This window comes from Microcebus murinus, chromosome 28 (assembly GCF_040939455.1).
Source record: "Microcebus murinus isolate Inina chromosome 28, M.murinus_Inina_mat1.0, whole genome shotgun sequence".
In the NCBI taxonomy this organism is placed as follows: domain Eukaryota; kingdom Metazoa; phylum Chordata; class Mammalia; order Primates; family Cheirogaleidae; genus Microcebus; species Microcebus murinus.
The window spans coordinates 9,853,433-9,878,694 of record NC_134131.1 but is presented as its reverse complement, the minus strand read 5'-3'; the positions used below and the strand labels follow the sequence as shown (position 1 = coordinate 9,878,694).

General features: G+C 52.6%; 1 protein-coding gene across 2 annotated transcripts in view; it reads left to right on the top strand.

Annotated features, from left to right (window-relative positions):
- The window catches only part of IL5RA (interleukin 5 receptor subunit alpha), a 36,439-nt gene extending 15,506 nt beyond the window's left edge, over nt 1-20,933 (top strand). The window contains exons 8-10 of one of the 2 annotated variants that reach the window (XM_012757872.3): nt 15,029-15,125; nt 16,521-16,605; nt 20,693-20,933. In XM_012757872.3, coding sequence (XP_012613326.2) covers nt 15,029-15,125; nt 16,521-16,605; nt 20,693-20,779 — 269 coding nt within the window. In that variant the 3' untranslated portion in view covers nt 20,780-20,933. The remainder of the gene's footprint in view (nt 1-15,028; nt 15,126-16,520; nt 16,606-20,692) is intronic. The other variant, XM_075998457.1, reaches the window with a different exon arrangement.
- Nucleotides 20,934-25,262: the final 4,329 nt, after the last annotated feature.

Sequence of the window (25,262 nt, the reverse complement as noted above, 5' to 3'; positions counted from 1 at the left end):
CCCCGCTACGTGGGTGAGTGGCTCTCGCCGGAGCCGTCCCCGCTACGTGGGTGAGTGGCTCTCGCCGGAGCCGTCCCCTCTGCGTGGGTGAGTGGCTCACGCCGGAGCCGTCCCCTCTGCGTGGGTGAGTGGCCCGCCGGAGCCGTCCCCGCTACGTGGGTGAGTGGCTCTCGCCGGAGCCGTCCCCTCTGCGTGGGTGAGTGGCTCACGCCGGAGCCGTCCCCTCTGCGTGGGTGAGTGGCTCACGCCGGAGCCGTCCCCGCTACGTGGGTGAGTGGCCCACGCCGGAGCCGTCCCCTCTACGTGGGTGAGTGGCTCTCGCCGGAGCCGTCCCCTCTACGTGGGTGAGTGGCTCACGCCGGAGCCGTCCCCGCTACGTGGGTGAGTGGCCCGCCGGAGCCGTCCCCTCTGCGTGGGTGGGTGGCTCTCGCCGGAGCCGTCCCCTCTACGTGGTGGGTGGCTCACGCCGGAGCCGTCCCCTCTGCGTGGGTGAGTGGCCCACGCCGGAGCCGTCCCCTCTACGTGGGTGAGTGGCTCACGCCGGAGCCGTCCCCTCTGCGTGGGTGGGTGGCTCTCGCCGGAGCCGTCCCCTCTACGTGGTGGGTGGCCCACGCCGGAGCCGTCCCCTCTGCGTGGGTGAGTGGCCCTCGCCGGAGCCGTCCTCTCTGCGTGGGTGAGTGGCTCGCCGGAGCCGTCCCCTCTACGTGGGTGAGTGGCTCACGCCGGAGCCGTCCCCTCTACGTGGGTGAGTGGCCCACGCCGGAGCCGTCCCCTCTACGTGGGTGAGTGGCTCACGCCAGAGCCGTCCCCTCTACGTGGGTGTGTGGCTCTCGCCGGAGCCGTCCCCTCTACGTGGGTGTGTGGCTCACGCCGGAGCCGTCCCCTCTGCGTGGGTGTGTGGCTCACGCCGGAGCCGTCCCCTCTACGTGGGTGAGTGGCTCTCGCCGGAGCCGTCCCCTCTGCGTGGGTGAGTGGCCCGCCGGAGCCGTCCCCTCTACGTGGGTGAGTGGCTCTCGCCGGAGCCGTCCCCTCTACGTGGGTGAGTGGCTCGCCGGAGCCGTCCCCTCTGCGTGGGTGTGTGGCTCACGCCGGAGCCGTCCCCTCTACGTGGGTGAGTGGCTCTCGCCGGAGCCGTCCCCTCTGCGTGGGTGAGTGGCCCGCCGGAGCCGTCCCCTCTGCGTGGGTGAGTGGCTCGCGCTGGCTTCGCAGTGTTAGTGTCACGGTGTTGATTTCGCAGCGGGGACCTCACTGGTGGCCCAAGCAGATCGCCCCGGAAAGCGTCTGCCTGCCCTCGTGGGTCTGGAAACGGCCTCACACCTCTGCCGCGTCTCATCTTCTGTTGGTTTCCCGCCTTTCCGCTCAGATGGATTAGCCGAGCAGCCAGTGAAGTTGACGTGTCCGTCCCAGCTTCTCATTAGCATGGTCCCTTCTCGGCTTGGTACCTATTTTTTGCCCTCAATTCTTTTTGTTTCTACTGGTACCCAAATTTTTAAATGAAACTCATTGAGATAATGGTAGAGTCCCGTGCTATTGTAAGAAATAATAAGGAGAGACACCGTGTCCATTTCCCCCAGTTTCCGCCAAGGGTAACATCTTGCAAAACAATAGTCCAATGTCGCAACCGGAATGCTGGTATTGACAACCCACTGATCTTGTTCAGATTTAGCCAGTTTTACATGCACCCATTTGTGTGTGTGTGTGTGTGTGTGTGTGTGTGTGTGTGTGTGTGTGTGTGTGTTTGGATCTGTGCAGCTGCAGCACAGGTGTAAGTTCATGTGCCCATCACCTGTCCAGATCCGTCACCACGAGGCTGCTGGCGTTGCCCTCTATAAACACACTCACCTCTCTTCTCCTCTCCTCCGGCCCTGTCCCCCGGGCAACTGCTAGTCTGTTCTCCCTCTCCCTAATTTTCCCATACCTCGTTTTGAATGCATACTTGTTTGCTTTTTAAAAAGAAGATTCCCAAATCGAAAAAACCTGCATCTTCGTCAGAGCCCATGAGATCCCCGAGTCTTCGGCCCGACAGACACCGAGGATCAAAAGGTCTGGGCGTCGCGGGGCTCCTGTGTCGGGTCCGTGGCTGTTTTCGTTTATGGCCGGTTTGTTGGGCAAGTAGGACGAGCATCTCGTTTGCTAGCGGGGTCCATGAAAGGTGACGAGGGGCACATTCCTAGCGGCACCCCGAGTCAGGCGGCGATGCCATTCCCAGGAGAAGTGACGTCGCACCTTGGAGATAGAAAATCCACGCTCTGTGTTGGCTGTCGCTTGGGTTTCTTGGGCAAGCAAGCGCGGGCATGCAACGGGAGAGAGGGATGCTTATGAGACAGCGTGTCGCTTGCATATGCCTCGGCCACGCAGCCTGGGGTTGCGGACACACGTGGCTAAGGGTTGCGTGAGGTCTGCAAGAGCAGGGGACAGTGGCAAGAACACCGGTGTCTTCCATAAAGAGCCCACGTTTAATGCTCAGCCTTGGCAGGTATCGCCTACGCATCCTCAGACAAAGCATCTAGCTCTTTGCTGGGCTTCTCGGGATAAAGGAGGTAACACTCACCTTGCCGGCCCCATGGGTATCGCAACGTAAAAACAAGAACGATAGCAGATCACAGATATTGTTACGTTTTTGCCAGGCGCTATGCTAAATGCCTCACGCGCGTTATCTTAGGTGATCGTTTCAACAAGCCCGTTTTGCAGATTGGAATGTTTAGGTGCTTTACTTAACTCTGCCTGGCCAGCAAGTGGCAGAGACGGGTCTCAAACCCAGGCTGGCTGACCCCAGCGCCCGATCCCCTGGCACTTGGGCAAACCGTGTCACAGGATTCGGCAAGCTGCAAAGTGTGGTACACATGGAAGACTTATTTATGAGATCCTGGTGGCCAACTTTATAATTATGGGTGGCCAAGCACGTGAAATGTCATCTACTCATGAACCCTACGAGGGGTTGATGACCTTTTCCAGAGTATACCTAAGGAGCGATTTCTCTCGGGCACACACTAAGCTGTTCTGCTGTTTAACTCATTCGCTTAGGCTGCGGGGTGGGTCTTCAGGACATTGTTGGGTGGCGATGCGTTAGCCCACGTGGGTGTGAGTCAGATCCGACACACAGCAGAGAGATTTCCATGGATGGCTGGGAATGATGAGGAAGAGGCCTGAGAAATGGACAAAGGTTTGGAATCTGCAAGGGGCCGGGTCATGCTAAGCTGCTAAACCGCTGAGCACCCACAGGAGAATGGTGCCTCTAGGGTTGTGCAGTGCACAACCAGCACAGCCTTACGGGGTGGCCTGGAGTCCCTGAGAGGGGGACTCCCGCAGAGGAGCAGCACAAGGCTTCCTGGGGAGAGGGAACTGAAAGGAGGGTAAAAGGAACTGAGACACACTCACCTCCTCCATGATCTCACTGAGGCCGATCTTCCCTCCCCATCCTCCCCCGCCTCCCCAGGTTGGTGCCCCGACCTGACCAAACTCACCCAGCACCCCCAGGCCCCCCTCAACCTGCTTCATTTGCACAGAGAAAATTCACTCTGTTCCCCAAGAGGGAAATAATAGGAGACACATTAATCAGGCTCAGGGAATTTCTATTGAGGTCATTATTAACCAAATGCCCATTGGTGGAAGCTTAATTTTTCTTCCTTGAATTTGGTGGGTTTCTTTTCGAAAATGCTGTATGTTATTCCCCAAGGGCTCAAAACTCACCAGCCCCAAACTATTGATATTTCTAAATGTCTTCCCAACACTACCACGTATTCAATTTTAGAGATTTTTTTCTTTTTTTAGTGCCATCCAAGGGACCTCAAACCAACATGGTGGGGACCAAGGTCAGAATCCCAAGTAAGAAACCAGTGATGCCTTCTGGGTCTTTGAGTTTTGAAGTTACAAAGTTAGTGCCGAGAGTTTAGAACTTGTAGCATGCGAAGAAGCATTAGCTGAATTGGGGAGATGTACGTTTTAGCCACGGATGGCTCTGCCACTCTCTAGCTCTCTGACCAAAGTCAGACACGGCAAAAGATAATATTTTACAAGCCAAGGGATCAGAGCCCGCTTACGGTACAGTGTTAAGAAGCTCAATTTGGTCGGGCATGGTGGCTCATGCCTGTAATCAAAGCACTCTGGGAGGCCGAGGCGGGAGGATTGCTCAAGGTCAGGAGTTCGAAACCAGCCTGAGCAAGAGCGAGACCCCGTCTCTACTAAAAATAGAAAGAAATTAATTGGCCAACTAAAAATACAGAGAAAAAATGAGCCGGGCATGGTGGTGCATGCCTGTAGTCCCAGCTACTCAGGAGGCTGAGGCAGGAGGATCTCTTGAGCCCAGGAGTTTGAGGTTGCTGTGAGCTAGGCTGATGCCACGGCACTCTAGCCCAGGCAACAGAGTGAGACTCTGTCTCAAAAAAAATAAAGAAGCTCTATTTAAGTTGTCAGGAGCAGCAGTGATTTCCTGCCACCATTGCCAGGGACACTGATGACCAGCCTGCCTGGGTTTTGCCACCCTGACCTAGTCATTCACACCAACCTCTCTGTGCCTCAGTTTCCTCACCTGTGACGTGTGAGTGCTACATGCAAGGCTGCTTCCAGCCCTGCCGCTCACGCCTGCCCTCCCACCCAGCACCAGCCCACCATGGAAGTGCTGAGAGTGAAACTGCAATCCCTAGCGAGCACTTCGTCTGAGCTTGTTTTTAACTTATTATTCAACTCTCCGCTGTAGAGCTCTCGTTCCACTATTATTTCCTAAATAACAGCCTCCCGGTTGGGAGCTGGGCTTACGATAGCTCCCCCCCAGGTGTACCTGGCTGCCATTAGCGGTGGCGAATCCCATTCCCTTTACTGCCACCCTTTCATGCAGATGAGCTGATTAATATCGCTCGTCACCTTATAAATCCATCCTTTCTGGAATTTACTCCCCTGCTCCGTTTAGGGTCATTAGTGAATTTAATCAATGCAGACTTTCCATTTGCATCAAGATGATTAACAAACATAGTAGGAAGTCCAAGCCCCTCTGGGACGTTCTGCAGGCTCTTCTTTGTCCCTCAAGGATGCAGCAATAATTATTCATGCTCAGCTCGGAGTCTGCCAGGCGACTTTGCCGCCACCGCCACGCTCGCTTCCTTTCCATACCCTTCCAAAGCCCAGCCCAGCTATCCCCCCTTTCTTAGCTATTAAGTCCACCCTGTTTAAGGTAAGGAATGGAGGCCCAGAGATATAAAGTGACTCAGGGGTTGTCAAACAGCAGAGAAGCGGCTATTACTGTACAATCTTCTCAGATAAGTGACATACGAGCCAATTAGTGAACGAGAATAGATTCGATTACTAATTAACCCATTATAGCCTGAGGTTATAGCATAAAGAATGAGACACAGGGTAAGCTTTGAGTGATGAGATGAGGGGTGCAGGGAGGCAGGGGTGCTGTCCCGCTCTGGTGGGCAAGGTCCCTGGCCCTCCGGGAGGTGCAGGGCATGGGGTGGGGGGAGGGCTGAGAGCAGGTGCTCTTTGCCTGCCCTGAACTGTGCCAGAGATTGGCCCCCGTCCTGTCCTAGGATTTCCAGAGCATGGATTTCTTTTTCCTTTCTTAAGAGATAGGGTCTTGCTATGATGTCCAGGCTGGATTCAAACTCCTGGCCTCAAGCGACCCTCCCTCCTCCTCGGTCTCCCCATGAGCGGGGGCTGCAGGCGGACCTCCTGTGCCCGGCTGGAATTTTTCAAGGGCAGCAGCAGTTGCACTTATCAGTGCTGGTCATCAACGGCCCCTGAGCAGCTCGCCTCTCCGCCTTATCTCAACAGCTAACTTCCCACTTTTCACAATTCTCCTTTTTAAACTTTCTTAACTTCCGGATTCTTCTGGTGCCCGGTGTTATCTTTACTATCTCCTGTTTACTGAGACCTCTTGTTCCCCCACCCTGGTCTCAGTGCAGTTTGCTTTCGGACGTCCTTCATCTCCTCCTCTTCCCTCTGCTTGAGGAAGCTCACATGCCAACCTCGAAACAAACAAGCGTGAAAACGAATTTTCCCACCAGTTGGTCACGTGCCCGCGCTGCTCCCGGCTGTGTGGGGTTGGCCTCAGTGGCTCTGAGCCCCCGCCCCCCGCCTCTCAGTGACAGGGCCTATCCACGGTGATGCTGTCACCCCTCAAACAGCGGGGTCTCGCCCTGACCCCATGGAAGGCCAGGATCTGGGTGACGATGCTCTTGGGTACCATTTAAAATGTGTGTGTTTGTTTATTTGTTTATGTTGAGTCAGAGTCTTACTCTGTTGCCCAGGCTAGAGTGATGCTGTGGCATCAGCCTCCTTCACAGCAACCTCAATCTCCTGGGCTCAAGCGATCCTCCTGCCTCAGCCTCCCAAGGAGCTGGGACTACAGGCATGCGGCACCATGCCCGGCTCATTTTTTCTATATATATTAGTTGGCCAATTAATTTCTATTTTTAGTAGAGACAGGGTCTTGCTCTTGCTCAGGCTGGTTTTGAATTCCTGGCATTGAGCGATCCTCCCGCCTTGGCCTCCCAGAGTGCTAGGATGATAGCCATGATCCACAGCACCAGGCCCAAAATGTGTCTTTTTAAAAAGCTTTCTTTGGGCTTGAGACGTGTGGCACTTGCCCCCAGGGGGACAGAACAAGGTTCAGCAGAGTTCCCAGACGGCTCGGTCGGCAGGTCTCAGCGGACGGGGTGCTGCCACCTCCCCGGCATCTACGTGTCTCTGGAAGGAAATCCCGACCGTCTCTCCTGTTGCCATATGAGCCGGGGGGGGGGGGTAGAGTTGTGTGGCACATCTCGGAGTCTGTTAGGACCTCACGAAGAAGGGCTGACGTGGGAGATGGGGAGGGGACAGGTGTCCTCCAGGAGCCTGGGCTGGGGTGGGGGCAAGGCCACCGCAGGAACCTCCCGTGCCCTTTGCCCTGACCGGACAGTCATGGGCCGACGCGTCAGGAAACCTGGGACATTTGTCCCGGGCACCTGGACTCAAAAGCCGGGTGCGGGGGCAGGAGTCACCTGGGAGACCGTCACATGCATCTTCGTGGCGCGCCAAGGCCTATAGCGGCAACCCCGTCCATCTGACTGTGACCCCCGCTGACCCCCACGCCCAAGACCTGCTCTTCCCTCCCCTCCCCTCCCTCCTTTCTCTCTCTCTCCCCCTCCTGGCCCGGCCACCATCTTCCTACATTTCTCACACTGTGGCGGAACGGGGAGAGGACCAGGCAAGGGCAAGACGAAGGGACGCGTCACAGAAAGGCCGCACGACACCTTCCGGAAGAATCGTGCGCTCTCTGGAGCTCTCGTGGAGGCGGGAGACGGCAGCCCCTGGGCCGCGTGGTGGCACAGACTGCCGGGACGTAGAAAGGGGTGACCCAGTGAGCTTAGGCTCACCTAAGACCAGCACGGCTGATCGTGGGGCTGGGGCTTTTTTTGTGTGCAAATGGGGGGATTTCGGGAGGGCAAACCTGGCGCTGGTCCGGCCGCTTCCTCCTGCTCGGGCTGCTGAGGTTTCGAGGCTGGCTGGTCCCGCCTTGGTGGCCCCACTGTCTGTTCCCAGCAGGGAGGCAGGGCCACCTCACCCCTGTCCTGGCCGTCCTGCTGGCCCCAAGGAGGGCTGGCCGGGAGCTTTCAGAGCTGTCCCCAAAAGCCAGGGGTGGGGGCACAGCTGCCTCTATCGGTGCCCACACCGCCCTTCCACGCAGAAATCCTGCCCCGTGATGGGACGGTGGCTTCGAGGAGAGAGGGGGCTCTGTCACAGAAGCGGGCTCTGTTCTGGGCACCTTCTCACCTGCATTGTCTCGTGTGTCTTCACACACACACACGGTTTCCCTGGTTACATGGGTGAGAAAACAGGTGCAGAGAGGTGAAGGAACTGCCCTAAAAGTCACACGCTAGTAAGAGGCGGCCCCGGGCCTGTCGCCCGGCCGCAGGACTGGCTGCACCCCTTTGCTCTTTCTGCCTCGCTCTGCTGCCCTGCGGGTTATTATTCCAGCCAGGGAGACTGAGGCAGGAGGGGCTGGGAAGGGGTCGGCCTCCACCCAGACCGAGCAAAGGGGAATGAAGTCGCCTCTTCAGGCTACTCTTGTTTGGTTGCTTCTCTCCAAGTTGCTGATAATGTTCCTTTTGACACAGATCCTTGACGATTAGACCAGCCACGCCTTGAGCCTCCTGGTCTGCCCCGGTTTCTGGAATATTTGCCGTGTGTTTGCTTCTCTTGACCTGTGCGCGGAGGATTCCCGCGGCGCTCCAACTTTGGTCTTGCTTTGATGCTTTGGGGGAACTGCCTTGATGCCTCAGCTGGACGCAATATATTTCATCCTAATCATAATGATCATGCGTAATATTTATTGAGCACCTGCTGTGTACCAGCGCTGCGCTAAGCACTTCACATGTGTTAATTCATTCAATCCTTATCCCTGTTTTATAAACAGGGAATCGGAGTGGGAGAGGCCACCCTGCTTAAGGCCAAGTGGCAGTTGTCCTGAGCACACACACGGACGCACACATGCACGCACACAAGCACACGGTCACTTCCTCCTCTCCCTCCTTTGGTTCACTGCGCCTGGCTCCTCCAGATGAACGTAGTGCAAGTCGTGTGCATTTCGCTCCCGGCCCTGGACTTCTCTCTGTTTTGTTTGTTGACATTGCATCTTGCTGTGCCCACTCTTTCTGGCTCCCTAAACCAGTTGCTGCCCACAATCTATTGACAGCTGCCTTGGAAAGCTCACGCACCCAGGAGAAGTTTGCTCCTGGCTCTTTGCTTGATTTGGGGGCCCGTGATCTGGTCTGGGGGGAGGGGTCCCTTCTTCCTAAATGACACCACGGCCTCACGCTCCAGCCAGAGGCAAGCCACGGGATGCCCAGGTTAAACCCTGGATCACAGACTCACATACTGACACGCTTGCAATCACCGGCCCCGTCGGTACCATTTGAGCTTCTCCCGGCACCTGCTGTTTCTGAAAACACGGCGGGGCTGCTCTGCGGGAAGAACCCCATCAGTTCTCTAATTAGCTCCTTTCCCTTGACACCCACTGTTGAGTCTGAGATCAGATCCAAAATCAATACGGAAGCACTGAAAGTTCATACTTGCATGGCTAATTTAAGGTGGAGCAGCTTCCCAATCAAATTTACCTTCCAAGAGCCGTGAGTCTGAACTGCAGGATCACAGAATTCTAGAGCAAGAGGCGCTGCGGTGCCGGGAGGGAACAGATTTGACACAGTTACCAGGGCAGCCAGGGGCAGAGCTGGGACTAAGCCGGGTCCAACCCTAGAGGCTTCTGCCATGTGCATTGCCACCGTCCCATCCCACCTGCACCTCTCCCCTCCCCCCACCCCGTGTGCCACTCCTCATGCATCCCTGGGTCACAGGACAACAGCAGAGTCTCCATCAGTGGACGTGTTTGCAAGGTCAAACGGTTGAGATGTCAAAAATGATGGAAACCGAGGTCACCAACCAGAAACCAGACAGGCTGAGTTTCCAGAATGTTCTCAGTTGGCCACGTCTGAAGAGCCACCAGGAATGAGGAGGAGAGTCTGAAGGGCCCCCCGCCCCCCTCCGCCCCCCTCTGCTCGGGACAGGTTGTGTGACTTCCTCTTTCTGAAACTGGTCTCTGCATGACCAAATGGCAGTCCCCGTCCCTTTCTTGAAAAGAAACGTGCGGCTTCCGTTTCAATGGCAGGAAAGGCATTCTCCTTGAGTCAGAGAAAAGATTCAAATTACCTAGAAATACTTAAAAAAAAAAAAAATCTCAAGGCAGGAGACCCCAGAATTCAAATTAAGGATTTGTGAAGGGATTTCCCAACTTTTACAGTATTAAAATTCTTAAACACTTCCACCCCCAAAAACGCACACTGTCGGTGGGACTTGTCCCCCTTGCTCTACCTTCAGCAAAAGCAGAGTTGATGCTAATTCACCTATTTATAGTAATATAACCGATCTCAATTTTTTTGCATTAATGAATACCTGAACAATAGACAATCTGCAGGTAATTTCCCCTTGAGCGTGCAAAAACTTTATCTTGCGCTGAATTTACCTGCCAAGTCATGCTTTCCTCACAGACTAGCTGCCCTAGTTGGTGTTCCTGGGGGTTGGTTCTCTCCCTGGCTGTCCCTAGGGGAGTTGCTCTCATGTACCTTGGGTGACAGGAGAGGCCAGGCCGGGAGAAATGCCTGTGTTGCCAGTCCCCTCCAGGCGGTGACCATGACTTTGCTTCCCACATAGTACCCTCGTGTGCATCCCTAACATTTTTTTTTTTTTTTTGAGACAGAGTCTCACTTTGTTGCCCAGGCTAGAGTGAGTGCCGTGGCATGAGCCTCGCTCACAGCAACTTCCAACTCCTGGGCTCAAGCCATCCTCCTGCCTCAGCCTCCTGAGTAGCTGGGACTACAGGCATGCGCCACCATGCCCGGCTAATTTTTTGTATATATATTTTTAGTTGGTCAATTAATTTCTTTCTATTTTTGGTAGAGACGGGGTCTCGCTCAGGCTGGTTTCGAACTCCTGACCTGAGCGATCCGCCCCCCTCGGCCTCCCAAAGTGCTAGGATTACAGGCGTGAGCCACCGTGCCCGGCCTAACTTTTTTTTTGATTGAAGGAAATAAAATCAGTTGTCTCTGGATCTTTGCTCATTCAGGGAGAATCTTGGCTCATCCAAGCGAGAGCTGCAGCGGGTAACCAGAGAGTGGTTTAACTGAAAAGATTTTTGTAATCGTGGGTGGAAGAAACGGCGCTGTTATCGGGACCTGATGTATCCGTGCACAATCCGAGGAACAAGTGTGGCCCAGCATGCGGTGCTGGTAGTATTCACAACACTGCTGGCTCTTTCTGCAGGGCCCGGACTTTCTCTGTTTAACCGAGTTGTAAACAGGGTAACTTTTTCTCTGCTGACCTACGCCTTGCTAAACTCGCAGCCCATATACACGAGTCTGAGTGTGCTTATCAGGAGCCTTGCGTGATGGGGAAGGGCATGGAAGGGTCAGTTTCAACGCTGTGGGAGTGAAGCAGGCTGGATTCCTCTTTCGGGAAACCAGACTGGCAAATACAGACAGACGGTGTTTGGTTTGTCGCTGCTAGTTCATCTCACTTGCTCTTTCTGTTAAGTGCAGTAAAAACAAGTTTTAACAAGACACTCATTTCCAATCCAGAGAACTGACCGTGAATCCTACAACTACCACGTCATCTGTGGGATTTAGGAAAAGAAAAGGCTTGTGTCTCCCCGAGGGTCTGTTTTCCATCATTTTGCAAAGTGTGGCTAATACCTGTTTGCAAAATAATAGACAAAGATGCATTTTAAAATAAAACTTAAAAAGGAAATAGTATAGGCATACATTTTGAGTGATGTGACTCAGTCCCACCGAGAGCCCAGGGAACGTGGGAGGGAGGGTAGTTTGCAAAGCAGCCACCTTCAGTTAGGGAAGCAGCCGGTGCACACAGCCGTCTCACACGGTGGGGACATGCAAAATGACCAAGAGGAGCGTCCCTCCAGGGAAGCACGTTCAGCTACGGAGATCACGCTCTGCAGGATTCTCAGTGACAAAACGACGTTCAGAATAAGTGCAGTGAATGTCCCGCACGCTCAGGGTGCCCTGGGCTTTGCAGACGGAGGGGACAGGAGTGGGGATCTCTGCGCCCTGGTGAAGAGCCCGGGCTGGTTGGCCCGTCCAGGGCTTGAACCTGGGCTCCCCGAATCACTGAGCTGTGTGGCCTCCGCTGACTTATTCTGACCTTCTCAGCTTAAGTCTCTCCGTGTGAGCCGTGGGCATGACAGGGCCCAGCTCGAAGCATCGCTGTGAGAATCGAGGATGTCTGTCGAGCACTTTGCACGGTGTCTGGGCACCTACGAGCCCTCAGAAATAAGTGAACGTAGAAACATGTACGGAAGATAAGCTCTCAGCCAGGTGCAGTGGCGCATGCCTGTGATCCCAAAGACTCGAGAGGCCACTTGAGGCCGGGAGTTTAAGACCAGCCTGGGCAACATAGCAAGACCTCATCTTTTTAAAAAAACAACAACTTAAAATTTAGCCCAGTGTAATGTTGTGTACCTGTAGTCCCAGTTACTAGGACAGAGCTAGACTCCCATCTCTAAAAAGAAAAGAAAATAAAACAGATAAAAAAGAAAATAAACTTTCAGTTACTCCTGGCAACTGATGATTTTTATTATTATTATTATTTTATTTTTTTTTTCTTGAGACAGAGTCTCACTCTGTTGCCCAGGCTAGAGTGAGTGCCGTGGCGTCAGCCTAGCTCACAGCAACCTCCAACTCCTGGGCTCAAGCAATCCTCCTGCCTCAGCCTCCCGAGTAGCTGGGACTACAGGCATGCGCCACCATGCCCGGCTAAATTTTTGTGTATATATATTTTAGTTGGTCAATTAATTTCTTTCTATTTTTAGTACAGACGGGGTCTCGCTCCTGCTCAGGCTGGTTTCGAACTCCTGACCTTGAGCAATCCGCCCGCCTCGGCCTCCCAGAGTGCTGGGATGACAGGCGTGAGCTAACCACGCCCGGCCCTATTTATTTATTTAATACTTTAGCTTTCAAACGTTCAGCAGCAAAAAGGGACTACTTTTCTAAAATCGGTTTTGGATTCTAAAGGTGTGCGTGTGTGAAACGGCAGTGCCCTGGTGTGCCGGTGACGACGGGCACCAGGGAGGGAACGGGGAGGGCCAGGGGCGTGAGGAAGGGGAAGAACCCGACTGACTGGGAGGATGCAGGTTTGGGGCCGGCAAGGCCCCCCGGGGCCTGGGACGGGGCAGCTCGGGTGCGAAGCAGCTTCGAGGGGAAGAGCAGAGCTTGGGTCGCCTGTTGTCAGAACGCCCGAGATCTGGACCTGAAGCCGCGTGTCCGGGCAGGGCCGGGAATCAGGACGGGCAGTGAAAGGATGGCGCTGCGACAAAGAATAGGCTGTAGCAGGAAATACCCAGGGGCCAAGGGGTGAGCCGAGAGGGCCAGTCGGAATCCAAAAAGGGAGGAGAAAAGGCCACGGGAGAAGAGGAGGAAGATTCGGGAAAAAAAGCCAAGACCAGGGTTTCAAGGTGGGCTCGACTGTCACCTTCTGCAGAGCAGCAAGGGGGACAGTGAAATAAAAGTGGGGAAACAAAACCAAGAGTCCTGTGGTTCAGCTAAAAGGGAAGTCACCAGCGATTTCAAAAGCAGTTTTAGGGATGGGGGAGCGAGGCCGCCTGAATCCCTCATTCAAGAGATGAGGCGGGAATGAAGGCAGAAGGTTCGATGGCAGCCGAGAGGGCGGGCGGGCAGCGCGGTGGCCTACTGGACACGGAGGGTGCCGGGGTGTTTGAAAGCAGGGGGAAGAGGTGGAGGGAGAGATCACAGCGCCGGCGAGGCAGAAGACAAGCCTCGAGGAGGTGTCTTCAGGAGGCAAAAGAGCCAGCGATCGAGGCCAGGCTGGGGTCACCGGCGTTAGCTCCGCAGTCACTGCGCTCCTGACACTCGAACGTTTGGGGTTTTAAGTATTCTGGGGTTTGGGGAAGGCTTAGGCTGTCATCCAGAACCTGAAAATCCCACGCACGCGTGCTTCTCATTTGTAGATGAAGCAGGGGATGAACCGAAAGCAGATCAGACTCCCTGCTCCCGGGGGTGTGGCCGGCCCCGCCACAGTGCTGAGCGAGACTGTCACTAGATCACCGTGTGTCACTAGATCACCTGTTCTCCTCCGACAGGCTAACCTGCACGCCGGGCGAGCTCGCTGGTGCCTTTACCCGCGGTACCCAGTACCCGGCGCGGCGCCACACACAGCAGGGCCCAGGGAGTGCGGGTCCCATGGACGGTGAGGAGTGAACGGGTAAGGGAAGCGCTGATTTTCGGAGACGACTTGGATTCGCACTGCTCTCTGCCAGCGAATCCAGCATTTAAACATCGTTTGGTTGGCCGGGCGCGGTGGCTCAGGCCTGTCATCCCAGCGCTCTGGGAGGCTGAGGTGGGAGGATCGCTTGAGGTCAGGATCTCGAAACCAGCCTGAGCAAGAGCCAGACCCCGTCTCTACTATAAGTAGAAATAAATTAATTGGCCAACTAAAATGTAAATAAATAAATATATATATAATATATATTTCAATATTTAATATTTCATATATATGATATATATATAAAATATATATATATATACACACACAAAAAAAAAAAAAAACTTAGCCGGGCATGGTGGCGCATGCCTATAGTCCCAGCTACTCGGGAGGCTGAGGCAGGAGGATCGCTTGAGCCCAGGAGTCTGAGCTTGCTGTGAGCGAGGCTGATGCCACGGCACTCACTCTAGCCTGGGCAACAAAAGTGAGATTCTGTCATTCATTCATTCATTCATTCATAAATAAATAAATAAATAAATACCATTTGGTAAATGGCCTTGAATTTTCCTCGAATGTATTTGCTGCACTTCAGAAAAAACCAAAAATCACACCGCCCCCCCCCCGAAGCTATCGTCGAAGCCCATAAAAGATTCTGTCCCTTGAATGTAGATTACAAGCAAATTCAAAAAGAGCACCGGGCGGCCTGCAAACGTCCGACTTGTGTACCGACTTCCCGATCATTTTCTTCCTTCCTATCTGTGAAATGGGACTAACCGGTCAGGGCAGCTTCGGGGAGAACTGAGATGGTGAAGCAGCTACAGCAGAGTCTGATGGCTTTATTGTTAACTACGGGTATTGTCTCACGCTTTGCCTCCCCCAGAGTTCAGTTGACAACTTCGTAAAATAGTTCCATTGCGGTGCAGCCGGGTTCCTGCGCAGGCTCACGGGTTTGTGGCTTCGTCGCCTAGACACTCACTATTGCACGACGAGCTGATAAGCCGCAGGACCCAGGCAGCACAGCCCGGGGGATGGACCCCACAACTGTTCGCTGATCGACTGCACGATGCTTTAAGTTTGAAAGCGGCCTCACTGCCATCCACCTTGCCAACTTTGTGACATGGCTGTCATCCCCTTTTGCAGACGAGCAACCTAAGGCTCAGGAAAGTGAAGCTACTTGCCCAGGGTCACCCGGGGCCTGCGGCTCAAACTCTGTTTCCTTTTCCTGCCTTCGATTCTCATTTGGATCTCTGTCTTTGTTTCCCATCAGGAACGGATGAGCAGAAGCCCCTGGCAAGATGGTTTCTCGTCGTGCTTATGGCAGCCGCCTGTTTCCTCTTGCTGACGTCCTCGCTGCTCTGCAGGGGGTAGGTGTGCTTTACCTGTCGCTGCCTCCAGCGGGGCTGGGAGTCGGATCTTTGCAGTCTCCCGCATATCTGTTAGACGGAGGGGTCTTGTTATCGGGTGGGATTTCTGGCATCGTCCTGTTCCTGGTGGCCTCTGCAGGGTGAGTGTGGGCCAAACCAAAGGCGGGAGGAACATCAGGAGGTGATTTGCAGTGACCGGACAGCACACGACACAGCGCTCAGCCGTTGCTCACACCTTCTCGAACTTGTCGACAGCCTGTTAGTTTGCGTGAAGGTTTTCCCAGGCCTGTTCTTTGGACGCCTCCACGGCTTTCCACTGGGGACCTGGCTGTCCTTGCTAATCCGCCAGCACGGGTCTCTCCCAGGCGAGCAAGGCTGGCCAGTGGAGGCTGCCGTCACCACGGTGCCTCCCCGTCCAGCGCTCAATCAGCAGGTGCCTACCCCACCTGGCCCTCAGTGGCCAGGCCCCGGTGGCTGATGGCTGTTAGGTCCAGCACAGATTCTAGAAATGTCACGCAGATCTGAGGTCCTGTCCTAGAGCCTGCAAATGGCCCGTGAGCACTCCCCGTCCATTCTAGCGTGCGCTGAGGCAAAGCGCCTTTGCGGAGGCCTGAGAGCGTGTTCTGCCTCGGCCCTTGCACGATTTAGAAAGTGACTTTGCTAGTAAACAGCTTTCAATGTCATAGCCAGGTGTCTTCTATGGGTTGGGGGCTGGCCGTCCAAAGGAGGGGAAAAGAAAAACTGTGAGCCAGCGCAGCCGAGGAACGGATGCTGCAGTCGGTGTTGTGGGCAATGGTGAGGCACCGCACACTCGAACTTGACGTACGCGGTCCATTTTCCAGAGAGTAGGCCTGGGGACATGTGTCGACAGGAAGCGGTTACCATTACATCGGAGCCCTGCGGTACCCTCCAGGTCTTCAACTATCATTGTGGAGTCTTGGTCCATAAAGACTTTTTTTTTTTGAGACAGAATCTCGCTTTGTTGCCCAGGCTAGAGTGAGTGCCGTGGCGTCAGCCTCGCTCACAGCAACCTCCAACTCCTGGGCTCAAGCGATCCTCCTGCCTCAGCCTCCCAAGTAGCTAGGACTACAGGCATGCGCCATCATGCCCAGCTACATTTTTTTTCTCTATATATTAGTTGGCTAATTAATTTCTTTCTATTTATAGTAGAGATGGGGTCTCACTCTTGCTCAGGCTGGTTTGGAACTCCTGAGCTTGAGCGATCCTCCTGCCTCGGCCTCCCAGAGTGCTGGGATGACAGGCGTGAGCCACCGCGCCCGGCCCATAAAGATTTTGAATTTACAAAATAGCATGTCCTGGAATTAACCAGATAGATACTTAGGGACAAAAGGGACACTCACGCTCACCTGGTTCCTTCCCCTGCTCTGTTTCCAGGTGTCGTTTATGGTCCAGGTTGTTTCCACCGGTTCCAGCACCGAAAAGTAACATCCAAGATTTCTTGGTAACCACTAACCATGAGGTAATGTTGAAAGTTCTTATGATATGCCGCATGTCTGCGGTCCCCAACCCCTGGACCTCAGACAAGTACTGGTCTGTGGCCTGTTAGGAACCGGGTTGCACAGTCAGAAATCAGTAGTGGGCAAGTGAGCGGAGCTTCATGTGTAATCACAGCCACTCCCCATCACATGCCCGCCTCCCCCATTATCCATGGAAAGATCGTCTTCCATGAAACTGGTCCCTGGTGCCAAAACGGTTGGGGACTGCTGCCATAGGTGTCCAGAGTTGAGTCCCCTGGGAACCGTCACTGGGTTTTGGTTTTTGATATTATGAGGCAGGGTCTTTACCTAAGGAGGCCAGGAGTCTTTCGGTTGCTTCAGTCTTCGGCTGTTTCGTTAGATACGTTCATCAGTGTCTTTACACATTGGAAAGGTCCCACTCCATTATGAGTGTTCTCGCCAGTCAGACTTGAATTTTAATTTAACTCATATCAATCATCTCTTAACTGACCTTGGGCAATTCCTTCAGCCCTACGAGCCCCAACTTCCTGCTGTGTATAGCAAGGGGCACAGATGAGATTGTACAATATTCCGCTTAGCTCCAACGTTTCAAGATTCTGTGTTTCTGCATGTGAGTATCTAGTCAGTATAGAATTTTTAGGGGTATTTTAGTTCTTGAATATAAAAAAACATACAGAAAGCAAATGATTTCCCCAAGTATGCTTTTTCTCAGTCCTATTCACCATTAAGAACACTTAGACTTAAACGAGTAGTCACTTACCTATGGCTACCCAATAGTTCCAGCATCATTTGTTGAAACAAACAAACAAAAAAATCTTTTCCCCAGTGAACTGTCTTGGCATCTTTGTTGGAAATCAGTTGTCTATACATGGGTAGGTCTATTTCTGGAATATCTTTTTAATTTCATTGATCGATTTGCCTATCTTTATGCCAGTACAATGCTGTCTTGATTACTGTAGCTTTATTGTAAACCTTGAGACCAGTTGTGTAAGGCCTCCAAAAAGGATTGTTTTCCAAAGTTGTTCTGGTTATTGTAAGTCCTTTGCATTCTCATATCAATTGTAGAGTCAGTTTATTATTTTCTACAAGAAAAGGCAGCTGGGGTTTTGAGTGGGATTGTGTTGAATTAGAGATTAGTTTGGGGAGCAGTGACATCTGAACAACATGGAGTCTTCTAATTTATAAACACGGTGTATCACCTCATTAATTTAGGTTTTCATTCATTTCTCTCAGCAGTGTTTGATGATTTTTCAGTGGATAATTATTGCACTCTGTCAAATTTGTCCTTAAGTTGAATGGTTGTTTAGATCACGGGTCAGCAGATTTTTTTTTTTTAATAAAAAGCCAGATAGTAAATTTTTGATAGACAAATGGTTTCTGTCTCAACTCTTGAAATCTGCCACTGTGGTATGAAAGCTGGCACAGAAAATGTGCTAATGAACGAGCATGGCTGTGGTCCAATAGAACTTCATTTACGGAGATGGGCAACAAGCCAGATTCAGTCCAAGGCTGTTGTTTTTCCAACCCCTGATTTAGATCAAGCAATTTCCCCAACAAATTCAGGTTTCTCTCTGACAAAGTAACTCATGATTGGACTATCCGCCTCGTGACTGGTTGTAGGGAAAAGAGAGGGTCAATGCAAAACTCACCAAAATGGTTCATTTCAATAAGCTAAGACCTTTCTTTAAGAGTGTGTAGTTTGGGTGTTTGGGATGATTTATAGATAATAGCAGTGACTAACCTATTGAAGCAGAGAATTAAGGCTGGCAAAAGAATCGTCCTGCCCTCCGTTCGATCCTTGTGTTGTCTTTTATCAGAGAAGTGGCCCATCTGCTCTTGTTCCCTGAGTTTTCTGGAAGGAGAGTGGGCCCCAGTATGGAGTTTGGCCTTGGTTCACGTGACTGTGTGTGGCTGCTGACCTCCCCTTGGTCCAGCACACTCAACCCTGAGCAAACACGTCTGACTTCAGCAGCAGACCTAAGTCATTGGTCCTGGCTTCTTAATGGAACATCTTAATACTTGTATCTAATTTCCCTACAGAGCCCTGGAAGGTTTTCTTTAATATCCTGAAGTCGGTGAAAGACACTGGCTTAAAAGCTTCTTGTATAAAGCTTGTGGTTTGTTTTTTTTTGTTTTGTTTTGTTTTTGTAAATACATTTTATTAGTAAGAATTTTTGAAAAACTATCCAAATTTTTGCATGAGTTGCTCAGGAAAAAAACAACAAAAAACCCCGACCTAGTCAGGCACTCCATTCTGTGACTGAGCATGGTTTGTTGTTAATTACAGTCAGGTCGTGTGTGCAAAATAACAACTTGGGCTAGACGAGCTGGTTTCAGAGGAAGCGAAGGATTAATGTCACAGCCTGACATTGCCTGGCTTCCCACTTGACAACTTATTCTCCTCTCACATGGGGGGGGGTATTCACATAAAAACAGGGAGAGAGAGGAGAGGGGAAGGGAGAGGGAGAGGGAGAGAGGGAGGGAGGGAGAGAGAGAGAGAGAGAGAAGAGGGGGAGGGAGGGGGGAAGGAGGGAGAGAGGGAGAGGGAGAGAGAGAGAGAGGGAGAGAGAGAGAGAGATTGAGATTTTGGGGAAATGAAGCACTGGCCAGTGCTGTCAGCCCTCTGGGCGGAATTCTCCCCGGAGAGAACATGTGAGCGAGCGGGACGCTGACCACAGCCGGGCCACACGTGGCAGTGTCCTGCCTCTACCTCCAAAGACGGCAAAAGCCGTGCAACCCGCTCTCGGAGCCTCTGCTCCAAGGACAAGAGTGCACGTGGGTGCCACGGGCAGCAGCCACTGAGAAGTGAGTGGCTGTCGTCGGAAAGGAAACCGTCTGCTTTTCAGGATAATTTGCACTCCGGAGCTCGGGGCGGGCGCCCAGGGTCCTGGGCTTAGAGGAGACCCGGCACCCCAGAGCTCCCGGCGAAACAAGTCTCCGCTTGCTCAGACCTCAGTTAGAAACTGTTCTGTGATGTTCAGGTGACAGTGAAGGAGGGAGGTGAGTTGGCTTTCAACAGTTGGAGAAAGAAAAAAAAAAAAGCTTATTTAAAAAAATCTTATCCTGAACTTTCCACTGACGGGACTGGTTTCCAGCCGTTCTTTGTTTCTATCGTGGTCACCTCCCCGAATTAAGTTGCCTGTAAACTATTTAAAGTAATGCGCATAAGGCAGAGACTCTCTTGTGGCCCTCAGTGTGTCCCCAAGGCTCAGTGTCATGTCTGTGTGGAGCGGGTGTGACAAAATGTGTTGGTTGAGTAAATGGCAAAGAAATAGGACCCCTTATGGGTGGTTTTGTTACCAATGTTCTAGTTATTAGCAGCATTATTTATTATAATAATGCCAAGGTTGGACTGAGTTGCTCTAATTTAGGGGGATACTACAGTAAACTATGGATGAAATATGACGGTGCTGTTAAAAATCATGTAGCCAGCCTGTCATCCCAGCACTCTGGGAGGCTGAGGCGGGCGGATTGCTCGAGGTCAGGAGTTCGAAACCAGCCTGAGCAAGAGCAAGACCCCGTCTCTACTATAAATAGAAAGAAATTAATTGGCCAACTAATATATATATATAAAATTAGCTGGGCATGGTGGTGCATGCCTGTAGTCCCAGCTACTTGGGAGGCTGAGGCAGAAGGATCGCTTGAGCCCAGGAGTTTGAGGTTGCTGTGAGCTAGGCTGACGCCATGACACTCACTCTAGCCTGGGCAACAGAGTGAGACTCTGTATCAAAAAAAAAAAAAAATCATGTAGCCAAAGTACATATAACATAATTTAAAATATCATGTGATGCTACAGAGAAAAAAATCAATTTACAAAGCTGTGTATCCATGACTTCGTGTAAATGCAAAGAACATTTTATGCCTAAAAAAAAAAGAGCCGTGGAGAAGCAGTGGGCTGTGTTGGGGAGACAGGTTTACGGGCAGACTTTTTTTTTCCTGCTTCTTCCCATTTGACTGTCCGCATTTCAACTTCAGTGAACATTTACTATTTTTACTTTAAAGACAGCCTTAAAACTAATTGCAAAGCATTCAAAGAAAAAAAAATAAATCCTCTAACAGATGTCTGAGAAAAGGTGATTTGTTTTGCAGAAAGCTGGGTCCACGGAGACGGAGACCGAAGTCGTGAGTTACGTGGAGGAGGCTGCGTTTGAGACGCTGGAAGATTCTGTGTTTTGACTGTCACCGCCGCGTTCTCAGAGGGGCTCACAGGAGCAGGCCCCCGTGCGCAGAAGATCAGGGGCCGCTGCTTCCCGGCTCAGAGGCGTGCAGAATTTACTGAGTCCTCAGTTTAGCTGCAAGGCAATGGGGGCATCAGGAAACACTGGTCTTGTAGCTCTTTTGATGAGACATGAGTCACCAAAGAGTCCTCCCAGCGTGGAGGCGGGCTCGTCTGGGCATTCCACCGCGTCTGTGGTCACCTCGCGGGGTAGCGCCTCCCCGCCTGCCGGTCTCTGCGCTTTGCGCAGCCTACCTCAAACTTTTTTGCACGAGAGACGGTGTCTAAGACTGATACCCAACTACGTTTACTTCTGGCAGTGCCAGAGTGGCTGCTGAAGCTGCCAACGGCGGCACTCAGCTGAAATCTCAGGAAGGAAGCAGTCTGCACCCGCCTAGGGTGATCGTGAACTTGGATTCAAGACTGCCTTTCCCATGGCAGAGGGGAGCCACAGTTTCATGGTGCCTTTCTTTTTTTCTTTTCCTGGGTTCTAGAATACTTTTCTTTCAAGTAGTGTATGTATATGAGAGAGAGAGAGAGAGAGAGAGAGAGAGAGAGAGAGAGAAGAGGAAAAGGAAGAGAAGAGAAGAGAAGAAAAAAGAAAAGAAAAGAAAAGAAAAGAAAAGAAAAGAAAAGAAAAGAAAAGAAAAGAAAAGAAAAGGATTATCTCAAGTTCCAGAGGCCTGGTCCAGGGAGCATGATCTGAGGCAAACTAATTTAACAGCCTGAGCAAGAGTGAGACCTCGTCTCTACTAAAAATGAAAGAAATTAATTGGCCAACTAAAAACATATAGAAAAAATTAGCCAGGCATGGTGGTGCATGCCTGCAGTTCCAGCTACTCGGGAGGCTGAGGCAGGAGGATCGCTTGAGCCCAGGAGTTGGAGGTTGCTGTGAGTGAGGCTGACGCCACGGCACTCACTCTAGCCTGGGCAACAGAGTGAGACTCTGTCTCAAAAAAAACAAAAACCTAAAGAGCTAAGACATCACCCCATATTAAAAGGTAGAACAGGATTTTGTCCAAACATTACATTCTTGAAGAAAGCCTCAATATTCTGAAAATACACCGAGAACGGAATTGAGCAGAATTCAATGGCGAAAAGGATCAAGAGGTCAAGAAGGAACTTTCAGAAGAGATGTTTGCTGCCCAAGATTTCAGGGCAACTTGTTGGTCAGGAAGCACTAGGTGGATCCCTAATCTCTTAAATTTGGAAGGGCCATCAAACACCCCAATAGATACAGAAATTCTTCCTGCTACCATCTTTGCATCTGAGTCTGCGTCCAATTGGAGGCCTTTGTGGTGGGCAATGAGTGGGCTACACAGGTGGAACCAGGCACAGGTCAGTCCTGGGCAGAGGCGGGCAGGAGGAGGCTGAAGGGACCCAACCAGCGCTTGGCCCTGCGTCAAGAAGCCGTGGACAGGGAAAGGAGGTGACAGCGCTCAGAACCCTCACCGGGGCACAGCCTTTCTGGAGTTAGTTTAGCCTGTTTTGATGCAACAATGGGGACCCATTGACCACTGTCTCTCTCCCGGGGCTGTTATTTTTCTGATTGACCCATAACCACCCTCCGTTACTAGCAGAGCTGGGCCCTGGATGACAGGCGTGACAGCAGGCATGACAGCTGTCAGGTAACGCTTGTTTCCCGAGTGTCAGCGTGTTGTGCCCGATACTCTGGCCGTCGTCTCTCATCTTGATGAGCCCACCTTATCTTACAGTAACCCGCATCACTGCCCCCATTTTACAGGTGCGGTCACTGAGGTGCAGAGAGGCTGTTAGGAACGGCATAGCGAGGATGGAAGACCAGGCCAGGTGGCCCCAGTAAGGTGGAGGGGAGAGGCAGGGAGAGGCCGAGGCTGGCTTCGGGGTGTGGCCTAGAAGGCAAGGCCCGGGAATCTGCATTTCTAACACGTTCCCAAGCGATGCCGATGCTGCAGGTCCCCGGCCCACACTTTGAGAACCGCTGCTCTGGGCGATTCCTACGAATGTCAAAATCTGAAAACCGACCGCTGAAGGAATAAGTGGCAGAAAAGGCCTGCCAGCACCCCTGCCCTCCCGGGGGACCTGGAGCTCTGGCCTGGAAATCCAGCACTGTGGAGGCCCCCTCTGCCTAGGAGGCTGGGACAGAAGGCGGCAGCCCCCCGAGTGTGGCCAGTCCCCCATCGGCTGGTGCGGGGCTCACTTCTGAGACGCCTTCCTCGACCTCGGCAGTCGCCTGGGCTCTGCAGGGCTCCCTGCCCGCCCCGAGCTGCCCTGTCACCTGGGCCTGGGCGCGTGTCAGGAGCAGCACAGAGTCTCCCAGGTGGCCTCCCTGCTGGAATGGGGACGTCCTCCTCCCTCTTTGGCTTGTGGAACCCAGACTCATTTTGGGGGGACCCCATGCCCAACGTGGTCACCTCTTCCACGAAGCCTTCAAAAACAGAGTTGGTGGATCCAGGGGGGTGGGGATGGGGCTCTCACCCTGGGCCCCACCCCCACTCTGGAGCCATCGCCTTGTGGGAGGTGCCAGTGTAGACTGCGAGCACCAGGAGCACAGAGCTCACGGGAAACGCACCTCTTTATCCACCGTGTCTGCGACCGCGCCTGACCTTAGAATATGGAAGTGCTCATCGGACCCTCTTAAAGCCCCTGTCGGCCCGGGCACGGCACCTGGCCGCCAGAGGAGGCCACCAAGGCCGACAACAGCACCCCAGCGAGCAAGACGGGTGACTGGGAGTCAGGGGTGACGCAGGTGCCCAGCCATCGGGACGTGATCGCTCTCTGCTGGCACCGCGGCTACGTTGTCACCTGTCAACTGCTGTACGAGAGGGGTCAGTAGCCTACGCCGTTCCCACTGGCCTTGCCTCGGCGAGTCAGAGAGTTTGCACGCTGCTTAGCGGGGAACAGCGTCGTCAGCAGGCTGATGTAAACTGAGGCCAGGCAGTTGGCTCCCAGTTCTCCCCGCCTCCCACCAGGGGAGTGTCAAGGGTCCCCTTCCTCCTGCAGCCGTCACAGCCAGGGGACCAGAACGCACATGCTTCTCCACAACACCCTTTCCAACAAGGAATTCCAGCCCGGTGGAATTTTTCTTGGCATTTGGAATTTGCTGCATGCAGCACGGGGGCCGGTTGGGGACACTGGAGGTTGGTCCAGGTGACGTTTGCCAACAGCTCAGCCACCTGAGCCTCACCGGGATGCCCGAGGCCTCAAGCTACGCGTGCAGGCTGGGGAAGAACCCACGTGGGCAGAGAACATCCTGATTAAAAATCCAAACGTCTGCATGGTGAGACCTGCATGTGTCAGGACCATCTGTTGGTGGAATGAATAAACCTTAGGTGCTAATTTGCTAAAGAAAAAGCAGATATCTGGAAGTGAGAACAGAGAACCGAAAACAATCTTTGATGGCACAGAGCAAAGGTGAAAAACCTAATAAGAAGAATAGGGCTGAGTATTAGCCCGAGGGTCTCCGTGACAGTGACTCTGTCGCCGCTCCTGCTTCTAAGTCCTACAGACCGAGTCCCAGGGTACGAAGTTTCTGGAAACCACGTCTTACTTTAGAATTCTATATCGAACGAAAAGATACTCTTGTATTTTTTTCCCCCCTGCAGTATCCCTCTGCTTTAAGGAATAGGTATGAATATAAATGCGGTTCAGAATGAGACGTGTTTAACATACATGACAGTGGATTGTCTTAAGTCTGCAAATTGAAGAGGGGTACATTTCCCAATTTTTTCCCCCATAAATATTCCTAAATACTCCCATCCTCTGCCCCTACTGTTGTCTTCAGCTGCTCTCAGCTAGGACTGGTGCATTAGCCTCTGCACTGACCTCCTGGCCTCTAGTATGGCCTCCCTCAGAACAACCTAGATAAAAGGCACCCCTGTCCAAAACAAAACCCTTATATAGCTCCCCATCACCTTCCGACTAAAGCTCCTTTTGAACAAAGCCGGCTAGGACTCAGCTCCTCAGCAGCATTCCAGCCACGCCCCAATCCAAGGCCGCTCCCTCTGTTGATACGATCCACCTGCCCATCACTTCTCTGCAGACGCCAGGTGTTCTCATCCCGCCACGGCTCGGCTGGAAAAATATCCCTTTCAACCTTTTCTTCCCCTTGCTGACAATGCATCCCCTAAATCGGCACGCTCTGTGACCCCAAAGTCCTCCCTCAACTTCCAGTTTGAGTTAAATGACCCTGTATGTGTTCCCCTCCCCCCCCAACCCAGGCACCTTGTGTTGATTTCTGTCGGTTCCTACACTCTTTCCAAATGTTCTGTCTCACTTAAGAGTAAACACCCCGAGGTCGTGTTTATTTACCTTGGTGTACACAGGTAGGGACCGAGCGGCTGGCTGAGCGTAGCCTAAGAAAAACAAAGCGACCTTCTTAAGTGTGTTCCAGAACATTCGGCTCGGTAGACTCATGTGTTCAAGCTGTGTGATTATAACGGAGATTAATTCATCACTGGAGCT